This window comes from Cnephaeus nilssonii (genome assembly GCF_951640355.1).
Source record: "Cnephaeus nilssonii genome assembly, chromosome: 12".
Classification (NCBI taxonomy): domain Eukaryota; kingdom Metazoa; phylum Chordata; class Mammalia; order Chiroptera; family Vespertilionidae; genus Cnephaeus; species Cnephaeus nilssonii.
In genome coordinates this window covers 24,916,025-24,933,709 of record NC_137083.1, presented here as the reverse complement: position 1 = coordinate 24,933,709, position 17,685 = coordinate 24,916,025, and the positions used below count along the sequence as shown (strand labels likewise).

Below are 17,685 nucleotides of genomic sequence, written 5' to 3'. Positions count from 1 at the left end.
ACAAAAGCTCCGGACTGTGCTGAATCCCTAGTTCCAACTGCACTGAACCCCAGTTCCGGGAAAGACCCGGGGAAGCCAGGTTCATACTGGGGAAAACTGGGCTGTGGGGCAGAGATGCAGAGAGGCGGCGAAGAACAGAGCACCGGAGGCGCGCAGGGGATTGTGCGCGGAGGATGGGCTGCTGACTGTGCCGCTGAGTCGCCCTGGAGGGAAGGAGACAAAAGCGCCAGACTGAGGTGAGCCCCAATTCTGACTACACGGAAACCCAGTTCCGGGAGAGAATCTGGGAATCCAGATTCATTGGGGGAGAGACTAGACTGTTTGGCAGCGCGCGAAACTCCAGGGCACTTTTCTCTCAGAGGTGTTTGCTGGGAGTACGGAGGGACACAGGAACCTCATAGGGCGGGGCTGACAGGAAGCCAAGGCGGTAGGCTCCGCCCTGTAACTCCGCCCCATCCAAGCTGAACACAGAGGCTTTTACAATTTTGCAAGTCTAGTTGAATGGGGCTGTCTCCCGGCATAGACACAGCTGATCCTCACAGCCAATTGGGCCGGAGGTCACATCCTCCCAGTGTACCAACAGCAATCAAGGCTTAACAACACCAAGACTTTGCACTCAGCCCACAAAGGGGGATATCAAGAGCGACCACCTAGGGAGATTGGGGAAGCTGAGCGATAGGGAGGCAGCCAAAAGGGGAAGGCACCGAAACAGGTCACGAATATAAGGGATGCTGTAATTCCTGCTGAGGGGCCACAGGCAGTAGCTGACCTACACTACATTGGAGACCCAGAAATGAGGGCATCTAGTGGTCGGTGTGAGATGACACCAGACTTCGACCACTCCCATAAGGGACACATTCAAGAGGCAGACGCAGTGAGCGCCGAAGCCTTGCTGCACCAAGACCCGGCACATAGGCGTGTGTTCCGCACAGCAACTCTTCCTTTATAGTCACAGAGGGTCCGCACGGCCAATAGGCCTGGAGGACAATTCCTCCCAGTGACACCAACAACAATCAAGACTTAACTATACAAACAAGGACCAAGATGGAGGCATAGGGCAGAAGCCTGATTGCTGCCTACCACAACGGTTTTGAGACTACAACGGGAGAGCAGAGCAGACACCATCCAGAACCACCGGAGGGCTAACTGAGCGGATGCTATACAACTAGAATAAAAGAGAGGGGTACGCGGGATGAAGCTGATGCCGGTGACCCAAAGACCACACTTTAAAAACTACGGCTCAGGCGACACAATGGTGGCCTGGAACGTGCTCGGTGCAGTTCCCCCAGCGGTCTCCGGCTGAGGGGAAGGCTTCACTCGCTGCCGAGCACGGACAGACGAGCCCCTGGGAGACATGGGGCGGGAGACTACGCGCTTGCTGACCTCCGAGTCCTTCAAGAATCTCAACACCCCGGAAGCGGCCAGGTGCGCACGCTCGGCGACCGGCCACCGCTGCAGACCCAAGGGCCGACGCAGCCACCCCGGACCAGCCCGCCGCCGCGCACCGGGCACACCGGAGCTTCGCCGAGCCCGCCGCCCAACGAGTTCTGCGGTGGCTGCCCTGGAACTCTGAGAAAATGGCCGAAGGAATTGCTGAGAGGGAATTGACCAACAGGAATTGGGATCAAGAAGACGAAACCCCGCTGGGTCCCGGATCCGGGTGAAGCCGCGTGCCCCTGGGTATGGGTGAGGCTGGGAACTGGGTCAGGGTGAGGCTGGGCCCCGGGTCCGGGTGAGGCCACGTGCCCCTGGGTCCGGGCGAGGCCATGCGCCCCTGGGTCCGGGTGAAGCTGAATCCTGGGTCCGGGCGAGGCCGTGTGCCCCTGGGTCCGGGTGAGGCTGAATCCTGGGTCCGGGCGAGGCCGCGGGCCCCTGGAGCCGGGTGAGCCCTGGGCCCCGGGTCGGGGCGAGGCCGCGGGCCCCTGGAGCCGGGTGAGCCCTGGGCCCCGGGTCGGGGCGAGGCCGCGGGCCCCTGGAGCCGGGTGAGCCCTGGGCCCCGGGTCGGGGCGAGGCCGCGGGCCCCTGGAGCCGGGTGAGCCCTGGGCCCCGGGTCGGGGCGAGGCCGCGGGCCCCTGGAGCCGGGTGAGCCCTGGGCCCCGGGTCGGGGCGAGGCCGCGGGCCCCTGGAGCCGGGTGAGCCCTGGGCCCCGGGTCGGGGCGAGGCCGCGGGCCCCTGGAGCCGGGTGAGCCCTGGGCCCCGGGTCCGGGCGAGGCCGCGGGCCCCTGGAGCCGGGTGAGCCCTGGGCCCCGGGTCGGGGCGAGGCCGCGGGCCCCTGGAGCCGGGTGAGCCCTGGGCCCCGGGTCGGGGCGAGGCCGCGGGCCCCTGGAGCCGGGTGAGCCCTGGGCCCCGGGTCCGGGCGAGGCCGCGGGCCCCTGGAGCCGGGTGAGCCCTGGGCCCCGGGTCGGGGCGAGGCCGCGGGCCCCTGGAGCCGGGTGAGCCCTGGGCCCCGGGTCCGGGCGAGGCCGCGGGCCCCTGGAGCCGGGTGAGCCCTGGGCCCCGGGTCCGGGCGAGGCCGCGGGCCCCTGGAGCCGGGTGAGCCCTGGGCCCCGGGTCCGGGCGAGGCCGCGGGCCCCTGGAGCCGGGTGAGCCCTGGGCCCCGGGTCCGGGCGAGGCCGCGGGCCCCTGGATCCGGGTGAGCCTGGCCCCGGGTCCGGGCGAGGCCGTGGGCCCCTGGATCCGGGTGAAGCAGTGCCCCTGGGTCCAGCCGAGACCAAACCAGAGGGAGTCGGACCTGCATTACCACCATTTGTCCACCATCCAGAGCTGAGGGGTCAGTGCCGACATGTACTCATAGGGAACCGGTGGACATTGATATTGGGTCTCAAAAGAACTGTTGGTCCAGAAAGAAACTCACTACAGACTGATTCATTTGCCTGTCAGCATAACTATTATTGCTCGTCGCACATTCAATTCTTATAAGTATATCTATAGTGACACATGATTTCGCTCATCTAGGGGAAATGATGAACAACATAGACTGATGAACAAGAACAGAACCAGAAACAAGGAGGCATCGATCGGACTATCGGGCCTCAGAGGGAGGATAGGGGAGGGTGGGGGGAGGGGGGAGAGATCAACCAAAGGTCTTGTGTGCATGCATATGAGCCTAACCAATGCTTAAGTTCAACAGAGGGTTGGGGCATCCAAGGGGAGGGGTGTGGGATGGGAATGGGGGGATGAGGACAAATATGTGACACCTTAATCAATAAAGAAATTAAAAAAAAAAAAAAAGATTCTACATATATCTGGTGGTTCATTTATTTGCCATTCTGGGAAACAAATAAAATAAATAGGAAATATTTAAGGTTAGTTCCTTCACTGAGTGAGCATGGAAACCCTTTCTTGTGAAACAACCTGATTGGGAATCAAACCTGCAACCTTTTGGTATAAGGGATGATGCTCTAACCAACTGAGTCACCCGGCCAGGGCAGCAGGACCCTAACTAACAAGACAACAGGTCATATATAATACCTGAAATAGACTCTAAGCCTTAGAGTCAATAGAGTTGGAAAACAGGAATAAACCTTAAGTACAAAGTAAGAAAATTTACACCATTAGAATTGAGGAAATATGGGCAGTTTATTTTGCTTTGTTTTCTACCACAGCTTTAATATGATTATTCTTTTCATAATTAAAAATCAGAATTATAAAATCATTTTCTGAAATACAGAAAATGTCTGTGATATGATCTTAACTAAAATATGTATGTTTTAAGTTTGTAAAAACATGGAAATGAATGAAAAGCATTGTAAATAATGTAAAGCTTAGGAAAGCAAGGTTAATTTAATTCACTTAATCTTGCTGTAAGTCATCTACTAAAATAAAAATTACCATTAATGAACAACAACAACAATAAAAAAAAAAAAAACCCCAACAACCCTAAAAACAAAAAGAAACCCTTACAATATGGTCTTATATTCTTCGGAGTAGGCAGAAAATACACCCCAGAGATTATTCCAAATAATAGCAATAATAAAATTTGATACAACTACCAATTAGATTTTCATTAAACTACAAATGAATTATAAAGATATAAGCATTTAAAAAATGACCTTATTTCCCTAGCATCAACATAATACATAATAAATCTTGGCTACTTGACATGCTACATAAGAGCAACCCCATAGAAATTCAATTTAATGAGTAAGCCTCATGTCATTCAATATTTATAACTAGGATATGTGCACAGAGACCTGCACAGAGAAATAAAAACCCTGCCTTAAGAAAACTGCTGTGAGGCTACATGTCCACAGAAAAGCCTGGGAAGAGAAAGATCACAAAAGTAGAAATTAGCCCAGCTCGCATGGCTCAGTGGTTGAGTGTCTACCTAAGAACCAGAAGGTCATGGTTCGATTCCCAGTCAGGGCACATGCCCGGGTTGCAGGCTGGATCCCAGTAGGGGTATGTAGGAGGCAGCCAATCAATGATTCTCTCTCATCACTGATGTTTCTCTCTCTCTCTCCCTCTTCTTTCCTCTTTGAAATCAATAAAAATATATTTTTTAAAAGAGGTACAAATTGATAATTATAAAACAGTCATGGGGATGTAATGTACAGCATAGGGAATATAGTCAATAATGTTGTAATAACTATGCATGGTGCCAGGCAGGTACTTGAAATATCGAGGCAACACTTTGTAAAGCATAAGATTGTCTAACCATTATGCTGTCCACTAAAACTGATACAAAATAATATTGAATGCACATTGGAATTTTAAAAAAGACAAAGATTTAAAATAATCCACCTCAAAAACAAAAATGGGCAAAGCACTTGAATAAACATTTCCTAAAAGAGGTCATTCAAATGGCCAACAGGTATATTTAAAGATGCACAACGTCATTAATCATGCATCTCCTATCTGGACCTCAACAAGTCCTTTCTGACCTGCCTCCCTGCTTCCCACTCTTGCCCCCTCTACAAACCATTCTCCTTGCAGAAACTAGGATATCATTTAAAAACACAAAGCCAGGCTTAGGGGTCCTCTGTGCTTAAAACTCTCTAATGAGAGAATAAATATCACCAATAACATGAGCATATCAATTATTTTTTCCACTTAAAATGGCTGTAAACTCCCATAAACATTAGATATATTCACACACACACACACACACACACACACACACACACACACACATACACACACACGTGCATGTATGTATGTATCTCAATGGAAAAATAAAGTGGGCCTATTATTAAAGGACTAGAGGCCCAGTGCACGGATTCATGCACATTGAAAGGAAATTAATTAGAAGGTGGCCGGCGGGGTGGGACTGGGTGGGACTGGGTGAGACAGGCTGGACATGCCCTGGAGCCAACCTCCCGCAGTCCCTCCCCAGTTGGCTGCACCTGGTGTGGCACCGGGGCTCAAAGGGCATCTGCAGAGTGAACGGGGTCCCTTCGGCAGGTGGGGTCCCTTCGGCAGGTGGGGTCCCTCGGCCTGGCCTGCGGGGATCAGGTCAACACCAGCAGTCCAACATCCCCAAGGGTCCTAGAGTGAGAGGGCACTCTGTAAAGTTGCTGTCATTTGGCAGCTCCTGCGTTGAGTGTCTGCCACCTGGTGGTCAGTGTACATCACAGCTACCAGCCGGTCAGCTGGTTGGCCGTTTGCTTAGCCTTTTATATATACAGACTAGAGACCTGATGCACGAAATTCGTGCAAGGGGCTTGGTCCTCGCAGTTGCAGTGGCTTGCCTCGGCCCTTGCAGCCTCAGCTTCATCGGAAAGGTCGTTCGGAACATTGTTCGGCTGTCTGGTCTAATGAGCATGTTACGCTTTTATTAGTATAGATTGTTGTTCAAAAATCATGCTCACTTATCTTTCCAAAAATTATTACAGAATACTATTTTTATTGGTATGCGAATAATTTTTAATAATATGAGCTTTATAAGACAGAGGTTCATACGTTTTGACATTTTTTTCTGGTGAATATTATTCCATTTGTTTTCATTTACTAAGCTGATGAGCATATTTATATCTCCTTGAAACCAGTCTTGGCCCCATTTTATTTGATGACATTAAGATCAAAGGACCACAAGCTAAAAATTCCAGTCCCCTCGGGATTTTAACCGGCTATTCCACTAGATGCATAGAAAACAGTCAATTCATACTTATTTTGTGGAATTAGGGACTGTAACCTACAGACCACATGGCATGACATATGTTATTTTTTTCTTAAAGTAACAGCAACACAGCAATAACAACAATGTACTCGGAAATTATATCAGTTATCAGAGTCACTGGGAACCTGACTGGGAAATGGGTGGTAGTGACAGGCCCTCTCTCCGCTGCCCCATTTACTGAGAACCTCTGCGGTCACTGGCCATGATGGCCAAGCACATCACTCTACAGGCTGAGCTCCTGACCCCAGAAGAGATGACAGAAAGAAACAGAAGTCTGTACATTTCGTGCAGAGACACCTGAGGGTCCAGGTCTCTGTCCAAACTCCTACAACTTCTGGCCTAAACCAACCTATGGAAAAAACACACACATCACAAGAACCTTTCAGATTTAGAGTCTGTAAACCCCAGGCTCAACATCTTCGCTTCATTCGAACTGTGTTGAATATAACACTACTGGTAAGTGTGAATCTATACAAATGCTCGGAAAACTGAAGTCAATTTTTTTCAGTGTTCTAAACTGTAAGTGTGCAAAAAATGAGTTCAAAAATAGATTCACCCTTTTATATGTGTCAATGAAAGAAGAGTATTTTTTAATCACTTCAAAGGTATTATTATATCAAACACAAATGAATAGGATTAATTTAATCCCCTTTTCCTCCAAATTTACTAACATTTTTGTTGTTCCTCAAAAAAAATAAATAAATAAATAAAATCAAACCTTATAGTATACTCTTACTTTAGCTAAGCACTGTGAAGGTTATGAGACCAAGACCTCCCTGCATATTTTCTGTTTTTACAGAAAACAGATTATAAAACAGAAAAGGCCGTCTTCAAAGAAGTGAGTGGCTTTGATTACAAGTGCAAAAGTCAGCCATGTGTACTAATTCTCGGTAATAATGAAGCAAGGTGAGCTGCCCAGGGGCTTAAAAGTCAACGCCTGGAAATGCTTGGGTGAACTAAGCAGGGGAACCGCTCATGTGACACAACTTTTCAAAACCCTTTGTATTCCCAATTGGCCAGACAGGCTAGGCTGTGGGCTCACAGGGACCTTCTAAGGTGTGTAGCTGGCCCGGGTGATCAGGAAAACTGCCAAGGTCTGCAAAGAGAGATGCTCCTGCTATTACAAAACCACCGTCAAAGTGGACTCATCCATCCCACTGCTCAGGGAGCTACAGGGGCCTGGATTGTTTGCCACCTACAGGATTGCTTACCTGCAAAATAAACTCTTACTTCTTAGAGCCATGCCGGGGATTGGGGGGGGGGGGGGGGGGGGAATGGGGAGGGTGAAGGGAGAGACAAAACAGGAGACTTGAAACACTGAGGACCACTGTCTACCAGCCTTTGAGATGAAGGATGGCAGACCTCATTTCACAGCTATTTTAAGTAGCTGTAAAGCCCAAGTGGCTCCAATTTTAAGCCTGTGTTTAGATCAGGCTTGAAGAAGGGCTGCACCTCTTTACAATGACGAGGCACCACTCCAGATGCCAACCTGGGCTTTTGTGCTTGAAATGGGCGACCACGTAGGAGAAAACAAGACCACCTAGGGGAGACACTACGTGCCACAACCAATCTCCTTGGCACCCAGACTCATGTGCAGGCAAAATACTTTCATTCAAAAGAAAATAAACCTCGAGATTATTGCCAAAATCTTGAGTAGTATCACATAATTAATTTCACATTTTAAATTCTTACAGAGATATATAATCATGTCTTTTCAGCAGGTTTAAAACCAGACTTTAATAAAAAAATAAAAAAATAAAACAAACCCACCTGACCTACTGAAATGCCCTGCTACCTGGGCCCCCGGCACAGCCTGCAGGACAGGCTGGGTACAACCTAGCGATGTGCCTGTTTCAGATGAGAAAACCTAGTCACTCAAATGGAAACTGTGTTACATGAAGAGCAGTTTCTGCAGCTCCTAATATTCCTTTGATTATTATTATGTGTGCACCCGTTTTATTTAGGACATTAAAGGCTCCCTTTTTCCTTCTAAATGCTCCTAAAGTTACCGGACTAGGAGCTCCTCCCTGGCCGCCTACGACAGGTCAGTGATCAAACAGAGAGGCAGCCGCAGCCCGATTCCGTCCATCTCTTATGAATTACCAGGAGCCAGGACTTCTCAGCTCCCGCTACATTCAAGGAAGCCCCATTCAATGTTAGACAGGACAATAGGCCCTTTCCAAACAAAGGTGTAATATTCCCAGGTATTTGCCCGGCTTCTAAACTCAACAATTTTCAAGCAAAGATTATTTTATGAATACCGTTGCCTGAACAGAACGAGCTAATTAAAAAAATAAATGTGACCTCACCTTTCTTATAAGAAACATAGGTTTAAATGAAAAAAATGTAACACTATTGCATTGCCCTGGTGATCAAAGCCCATTTATTTAACCAACCTTATCTTGGAATAGCACCATTCTTTGTATAAGAGTTTAATTTACCCAAAGTATTTACATTCACATGAACAAACCTGTACGTGAGATAAAACAAGACATGTTTTGCTGAGCTTAAGAACAAGATGCAGGGTGTTCATCCACATAAAGAAATAACTCATTCCAAGCGTTTTTGACAATGCAGTGCGCACTCAGCCAGTTACTTCCCAGGACCCCCCTCCCGGAGGCATTGGGAAGCCTGAAGAGCTGCCGGCCCGTGGGAGCTAAAGCAAAGCAGAGAGCTATGGCCGCCGACTTCAAACTACAAATATTAGTGCCTGACCCAGTAGAGAGGGCCACGAGGAAAGAATGTACTAAAAAGGTTAGCAAAAATGGTTTTTCAAAGGCCAAACACTTCTGCCCCAAATGACTTCTATGGCAGACCCGCCCGCAAGCAGTGAGAAATTGAACAGGCAGGCAAAAGATCAGGAACATTTACCCTTCCACCTCAGGACGGTTCGCCTGCTAGGAAAAGCCGAGGTGCCCTAGTAGACTCTGCCTTGCACAGGATCTGTGGTTGAACAGAAGCCGGAGTCCACACTGGTTTAGCACAGTGGTGATAGGTGTGCAAAACAAATCTTTTCAATGCAGGGATCTGCAAAAGATACTTACGCAGCCTCCAGCCAGAATTTCTGCTGCAAGGGGGACCGAACCGTCTTTGTGCATGAATTTATCCCTCACAAAATCATTCACCTTGAAGAAAAAATATTTATAGATGAAAAATATAAAGAAAGTCATTAAACACATATAAACACACATTTTTAAATATATGTTACTGTTTTCTGTCACTTTATTAATCATATACTAATAAACTAAGAATCTTAAAAAGAATTTGAAAAGTGCTCTTAATAGCATATAGGTAGTTTTCAAAAGGAAATATATGTATGTACATATATATATATTCCTGATAGTTCCAGGAGAAAAAAATTAAAATGCCAATGGCTTACAAGCCTTAAATTCAAATATGTCCTGCAATTACAATAGCATAAAAAGAGAGATATATTGCCTGACTGGCGTGGCTCAGTGGTTGAACATCAACCTATGAGCCAGGAGGTCACGGTTCGATTCCTGGTCAGAGCAAATGCCCAGGTTGCAGGCTCGATCCCCAGTGTTAGAGGCAGCCAATCAATGATTCTCTCTCATCATTGATGTTTCTATCTCTCCCTGCCTTTCCCTTCCTCTCTGGAATCAATAAAACATTTTTTTTTTTTAAAAAGAGAGACATGTTAACAATAGAGACAAAATGAAAACATATGCCTTATAACTTAAAAACTACTTTAAGGGGTTTGATTAAAAACCACTTTCAAGTCTTCTAACAAGATTTAATCTAAAATAACACTCATCATTGAGACAAACTTGGCTCAGGAGATTTTTCTTTCAACTTAAGTCAAAATTCAATTTCTAAAAATTTTCTCAAGCATTCTCAAAGAACGTCAATAGCATTAATTAATTAAGTATAAAATAGTCTCAAAATAGTATGCACTACAAGCAGTTTTAAGGATCAGTCATATGTTTTTGGAAGCTGTGAGCCAGAAAAGATTAGCTGTCCCAAGGTCATATAAGATGGCAAAAGGAGACTTTCAGGTAGCAAAGCTTCACAGCCCAATCTAAAAGCGGAGCTTCACTTCCTGGGCTTCATGTCCTGGGTGATGTGCATGCATAGCTCTCTGTTCCACGACGCTCAGTGAATCCCTACCGTCTGCCCGATGGGAGCAGACACTGGAGAAACCACCTGATGAAGGATCAGCCTCAACTAGAGCTCAGAGCCCTCAACACGTGGCTTTGGCAAATGCTTGCAGAACATGGCCTAACCATGAGTCCTATAGACAGCATGTGTAACTGAATGAGTACATGCCCTGGGGGCAGAAACATCTGCTTTGGAATTCCAGATTTCCCACTCATAACTGGTGTGAACACAGGTAAGTACTTAAACTTTGTGAGTCTCACTTTCCTTGTCGGTAAACTCTGAGTCATACTTTCCTGGAGATGAAAACAGTAACAGGTAATACATGCAAAGAACCTCGTATGGTAGGAACTGAAATACTACAATGGTGCGGATGATGACACTGGCGGCAACCACCAAGGGTCTTGCTCAAATATATCTCCACATTTTGGATGTTCAGTGTGAAGTGGGGAAAAATGAAAAGTTGGACGTGGTGAGCGCCCTATGTTCAAACCAGTCAGCAGCTCTGAGGCAGCGCCAACCTGCTGCTTCACATACGAATTGTCTACCCGATTCCTGAGTGTGTGCAAACTCCTTTAATAAGAAGCATCCACTCAAAAGACTTACTGTGAGTTTTATGGCCTTCTCTGGGGCGACTCCCAATAACTGTGGCAACAGACCTAAAAAACAACAAAACGTAGAAGCATATGAAATAAATTAGCATTAACTAAACAAATTAACAGCTCCCAAGAAGGGATCACCACCGAAAAACTGGGGCAATCTTTGGGGCAATTTTCTGCTATTACCTTTAATGAGAATACTCAAAATGGAATGTTTTGAGGACTAAGGTCTCACAGCCACATCAGGCCCAAGTCAATCCCCTCTCACATGCGGCATCGTTTGCACGTTAGGCAAATCAACAGGATTAGCGATATAGGAAATCCCATTCCATGGCAAGTTTGCTCCTTTCCCTCCTGCCTCTTAATAAGTGAACTTTGGTGAACAGATTACATTTTTTTCTAACACTTTCCCCATACCCCACCCCTAAATGCCCACAGTTCAACCATTCATTCATTCATTTGGCAATGATGACTCAGTGACAAGCACAAGGCAAACAAGGTTCTTGCTCTGACAGGTCTCAGATGGAAGGAGGCAGAGTAACCATTGGGGAAAACTGCATTCCAGGAAAGGGAACCGATGGGGCAAAGAGAGCAGAGCAGGTAGACAGCAGTGTGCTGTGTCTCATGAGGCAGCACAGGAGAGGCAGGAGAGGGCCGGGTGCTACAGCTACAAAGCATGGGGCAGGCACAGGGAGAGGCCCAGAGGGGCCAGGGGCTAGAGCCACATCCAAGGCCATGATCCTGAGACTGAGAATGTCTAAGTCAGATGAGAACGGGAGGGTGCTAATTCATATTTTTAAAAGACCACTCCACATGCTCTGTAGAAAATAAATAGGATACACTGATGTTGTGTGTGTGTGTGTGTGTGCATGCACATGTGTGTGTCAGGAGAGGAGACTGTGAGAGAGAGAGAGAAACTGGTTTGACTGCTCTTGTTCAGTTTTTACCAGAATACCAGAGTAAGATGAGGAAGGCCGTGTGGGGTAACCAGCGAAGAGCTGTTTCATACATGTTGGGATGAGACGGAATTAAGTAAGACTCAGAGCCAAAGGGAGGGGTGGCCTGGGACATGAAAGGGCCGCTTCTAGGAAAGGCAGTTGCAACAACAGTGGATGTAATATCTGAACTAAAAAATATAATCATTTGAACATAAAATCAAAGTCAGATGCCTTTTCTTGGAAACACACAGGAAGCTCACACGGAAGATCAGAATATATAGTTTCCCAGGTCACACTGCTGTTCCTGGGAGGGGCTTCATGGTCCTATCCTTTGTAAGCACAATCTTCTATTTCATACAAGAAGGGCCACTTGGCGCCTCTTCAGAGAGACCAGCCCTGTCCACACCGTCTTCCTGAAGCAGCCGCCTGGGGCCAAAGGTCACCAGATTCAGGGCTATACCAGCCTGCAGATGTGTCAGGTGTCAAACATAATATGAGCTTATTATAAAGGCAGACAGATGTGAGAGGCCTGGGCCTGTTTCTCAGCAATCAGTGCCAGTGGGGAAGGCCCTGCCCTTTTATCCAGGACCCCGGCATCCATTCACCGTGGTGCCCCGCTTGCCCGAAAGCCCACATAGCGATGAAGAGGAGTGCCAGCTGTCTTCATCATTTTTCTCGCTCTGTCGAAACCATTTCTCTGTGCTTGTGGCTCTACAAACAGGGAAAACTAGACAGACCGAGAGAGCTGCATGTATTTTTAAAAAAGGAAGTTCATTTCATTGTGGGACAAAATGATGATGAACTTGCTGATACGAGTGAAAATTTTCTTAAGAAAGAGCTAACATTGTTTATGATGTGCTGGGTACCATTTTAAGCACTTTGCGAACTCATTTAATTCTTATAACTGCCCTACAGACAGGAAACTGGGGCATACTGAGATTAAGTAATTTGGTCTGAATTATCCAGCTGACAAACAGACTGGGATTCAAACCTAAGCCCTCATTCTCAAGAATCGATGCTTGTAGACCACACTTGCCTCTGGCCTGTGCCTCTCACACCCAGACTCATCTGTTCAATCACACAACCTGCCTGCATCCTGCAGACACTGGGGTTTGTGACGTGTTCTCTAGGCAGCCCTATTTTGAGCTTGTTTCATCCCTAGGGCCAAGCTGACTGAACTTGGGGAAGACTCTTAAAAGACGTGCGGCCAATGATTTTGGCGACCTGGGCCCTATGCCCTGGTTCCAAAAGTGATGCCAGCCAGTCAGGAGCCTCCTCCCGAGAGTGGGACGGCGTCCTCAGAGGTTGAAGCCGTGTCTGTGCCAATGCCACGAGGAAGGAGAAACCACGAGTACAAGAAGCAAGTGGGCTGGTGGAGTGAACCAAAGCAGCTCAGAAAACGTGACTATGAAACCACCTGGGCAGAGCCAGGGCTCTTATTCAAAGTGAGCATTCTCTCCTAAACTTCGCTCACTTATAGCATTTTTCTTATACCACATAATATGAGATGATATGATATCTGTAATATGATAAGAAAGCCTTATTATTGCTTTGTGAAAGAACATTAATTTCTACCAGTAAAATGCGGGGATAAGTTGGTTAAACTACATCTTAACGTTTACAACTGCCGTGTTGCTCTCCGCATTCAAGTCAAGTGCCCAAATGTTTAGTTAAATATTTACTTGCTAGATGTATTTTCCTCATCATTAAATTGTAGACCAACACCATGGATGGGTTGAAAGCACTGTGATTTAAATGATGATCTCTTGTCTCTGTAACTACCCTGTGACAGTCTTTTTAAATGCTATTAAAAACCAGCCCACAGAGCCAAATGACTACACTTTGTTAGATACAATCACTTCAGGCAGCCTTTTAAGCTATTGAGACTTGTCTTTCTCGCTATAAATTTAGTAATGCACTGTGAACAGCAAACACACACACACACACACACAAAACAAAACAAAAAAGAAAACCGTGTATTTATTTGTTCAGCAAACATTTACCAAATGCCTTCTGCGTGCTTGGCAGCGTGCGATGAACACGGTGCGAACCCTGCAACCCCCTGGAAAAATTCTCAGTTTGGAAGACAAGGGAAACCTAGGTGTCCCTGAGTGCCAGAAAGGGGACAGAGTGGTAAGTTCAGAGCCCAGGGACAGCCCAGGGCGATGGGAACACAGCAGAGAATCACTTGTCCTGCCTGCAGCAGGGAGAAACGCATCAGAAAGGAGACACTTGACCTGGATCTGTACGGATAAGCAGAGACTCACTGTGGAAAAGAGATATGACTAGAACAGAGGGCAGGGTGGTCCAGGCAGAGGGAAGAGTACGTGCAAAAATCTCAAGGTCATGGCACATTCAGGGCTGGGGCAAGATGACCGGAGGCTATGGTTAGGTCACAGACCTGGCAATAAACGACAGTAGCAGAGATAATGACAACAGGCAGGATTTGGGGGCACTTACCACACACCTGGCACTACTCTCTGTGCTTCATGTGAATCAACCCATTCAATCCACTCAACAGGAAGTCAACACCAATAAATCAGTGCATGTTATTTTTTGCCCCCACCGACAGATGAAGAAACTGAGGCAGACCTCAAGGAGCCTGCCTAAGGTCACTCAGCTGTCAGGTGGGGGTCGGGGCTCAACCAGGTGGTCCGGCTGCCGGGGGGCTCCTACGTGGTCCACTGCACTGCTTCTCTCCTAGGCCATGTGAAGGAGCTTGAACCAAATTCTTTTTAAAGCCGAGAGTGAATATCAGTAAAAAGTTCTAGAGGCAGGTGAAGGGCCGGGAGAGTAATTAGGAAGTTAAAGTAATCAAAGGCCCCCAGTTTCACCATGTTAATTGAATAACGTCCACTCAGTAAGAATAAAACCAAAGTACAAATCCAGTCCTAAGACCTGGGCCAGATGTTGGTACGCGGGGGGTTACTGGATAAGTACCATTCTTATGGGGAGTCCCCTGCCTCGGTAGGGAAACAAAGGTGGCTGTGGACGACAATCTAAGTGGCACTACAGATGTGGCCTTGGCACCATTCATGGTGGGTCAATGCCCTTTGGGAGGGGCCGTGATCTGTGGGACAATGAAAAGTCACAGAGGTGGGGGTTTCAATAACCCTCCTGGTTCCTTGACTGCAGAGGGAGGAGGGGAACGTGGCTCTGTAATCCTAAAACAGCCGGTCTCGTTCAGGCGCTTCAACGCAATCACACTGAAGCCTAAAGCACATCTAGGTTTGACATCTGGGTGACTCCGCAGAAAAATTAGGCTTCTAACATAAGACGTTTCTGTTGGATTCTGGAAATTCATTTTAACCATTAGAAACAGAGAATGGATGTGTGTGTTGTTTCTAACTTGTCAAAACAGCAGTCTGTTTTCCAACGGCCTCAAATGAAATTTATTAGTGTGGTTAGTTTTCTAATCTTCTCATTTTAGTTCAGCTCCATCAGCACACATGGCAATGCTTCCTTGGCAAACTTTACCAGAAGGCTGCTAATGCGAGAAAAGATTTACAGGGTACAATATTAATACAGCATTTGGTCTTCAAATTTCATGGGGCTGAGGTATAAATCACACTATCCCCTTGATTCCAGTCCTTGGTGCAACTCAATGAGAACTGAGCTGGAGGTGTGGGGACGAAGCCCACATCAGGAACCCCCAACTTTGCTTCATACAGCACCCTCAAAAGTAGCAGTGTACTGGGTCAGAGGGCTACTATGCTATCACTTAAAACCTGTTTAGAAAAAGGTTTACAGTCTCAGAGTTGGGAGATACTATGAAAAAAAAACACTTATTAACAAAGCTGGCCTAATTAAAACCATTTCTTTTTAATCACTTTTACCAAAATGAATGGCTTGGACCAAGGGCTCTGCGGGAAGCCGGATCTGGGCTGCAAGCCTCGGCCTGCACCTCCTTCGTGCTGAGTGACCTTGGGGATGTTGTTCTTGGAACTCTAGGGTACTCAATGGTAAACCAAGGATACTATTTACAGCTCCCTAGTTTATTATGACAAGCATACGAGTAAATGTATATAAAGAGCCAGACACTGTTCACAACCTAAATCAGGTATTTAAAAATGGGATGCTTCTCTCTGCCTATCTGATCAAGGTATATCCCTGACTCTCTTCTTGCTTACAAGGGGCGATGTACCCTGAATAACGGTCACAGTCCAGAATCAGGTAAGGAGGACAGAGGGCCCTTGACTTCAGACTTGCGACTGGACGGTGCTGAGAAAGTGATACACGTTCAGCAGAAACCGCTGGGCCCGGCTGCGATGTTTGGGAGGTTAGGTGCATTAAATGCATTTTTGACTTACGATATTTTCAATTTACGATGTGTTTATCAGGATGTAACCCCACCGTACGTGGAGAGGCCTCTGTATGATGCTGTTGCCATGGCATCAGGCCCATCCTAAGAGGAGCTGTCCCTGGGCAGCGAGGGCACATCTGGTCTCACAGCATCTAGTGGCCCTGCGTACTTTGGGCAAAGATAAGGAAGCAGCACACATAGGGCACACCTTCAACTACGTTCTTAAGCTACAAAAAAAAAAAAATGTTTTCGTTAAGAATCTAAGCATCTCTCCACCTCTGAGGCTAAGCGACGTTTTTACAACGTAATTTCTACTGAATGGCAGAAGAGCACGGAGTCTGCAGCCAGGCTGCTGGGCTTGGCTTCTGACGCTGTTCTTTATTAGCTGTGCAACTGTGGGCAAGTGACCCAGTCTCTCTGTGCCTTAGTTCCCCCATCTGTACAAGGGGATAGACGCAGAACCGTCTTCATGGGGTAGAGATGAAATGAAGCCCCCAGAACAGTGCCAAGTACATAGCAAGTATCACAGAGTGGGGGTTTTTATTGTTGTTTATGTTTATGCTCATCAACATCACCATCATCATCACTCTCCTCTTCCTTCATGGAAACTAGAATCTAGAGAGGCGAAGCAGCTTGTCCCACATCACTGACTATCTGGTGACGAGGCAGTGGCACTCACAGTGAATCCAGGTCCACCACTGCGCTCACGCCAGGGTTCTATCCCCCTAACACGCAGCTCTTCCCTGTTCACTCTAGTGGACTTACTGCTCCAACTCCCTTCTCTGCTCCATGAAGGCATTTCTTCCAGCCCAGACAGCTCTCCGGGCCTGACTCCCAGGGGGCCGGCACCCTGCACAGTTAGGTCCTTTCACATAAGGATGGTGGCTCTGTGTGGGCCTCCACATCATGCCTCCTTCACTCTCTCCAGGTTCTCAACATAAGGCTCTTTAAGACACTGAAGACACTGAATGGCAGTGCCAAGCTGACCTGCTGACCTGCTGCCCAGGTGAGAGTCAGGGAACCCACTGGGCACGAGGCTCAGGGAAAGCAGCCGGTCAGGGCCAGGGTGATGGCTGGCGCACGGACCGCTGGAACCAGTGTAGTAAGTGTCCCAAAAGGGCACGCTGAACAAGACAAGCAGGAGCACAGGTATGGAGCAGCAGGGCAAGGAAGGAACCCCCTAACTAAGGCCGCGTTTCTGTCTTAGACAAAAGCAAGTTCAGGAGTGGCCAGCCCAGCCCCAAGAAAGGTAGCTCAAAGCAGCAAAAAGGGGGAAGAAGGCATTCCGGGCAGAGACAAGTAGACTTTGGCAGGGGAAATTAAAGCGTGAGATACCCCGATTCCTGTAGCTAAAGCCACATCCACCACTTTTTTTGTGTTATCCAGTTTCACCCCGGAGGCAACCCCTCCGATGTTACATTCTTACCCTCCTGACCTCACCACTGCGGCCACTCCACTTGCCCCGTCCTCCCAGAGAGCCCGCCTGGCTGTCAACAATAGATTAACCTTCCTTCGGGAGCTCTCAGCACCCGGTGCGCCCCGCCTCACGGCCTTTATTCCTGCTCCGATTTCCATGGCCTTCTCTCTTCACTTGCTCACGCATTCCTTCCT

The 17,685-nt window shown here is 47.7% G+C and overlaps 1 protein-coding gene across 1 annotated transcript in view; it reads right to left on the bottom strand.

The window, feature by feature from the left end:
* The window catches only part of SLC25A13 (solute carrier family 25 member 13), a 161,184-nt gene that overhangs the window by 40,366 nt on the left and 103,133 nt on the right, over window positions 1-17,685 (bottom strand). The window contains exons 12-13 of the mRNA XM_079786798.1: window positions 10,841-10,893; window positions 9,163-9,243 (exon numbers count right to left, since the gene is read on the bottom strand). Coding sequence (XP_079642924.1) covers window positions 9,163-9,243; window positions 10,841-10,893 — 134 coding nt within the window. The remainder of the gene's footprint in view (window positions 1-9,162; window positions 9,244-10,840; window positions 10,894-17,685) is intronic.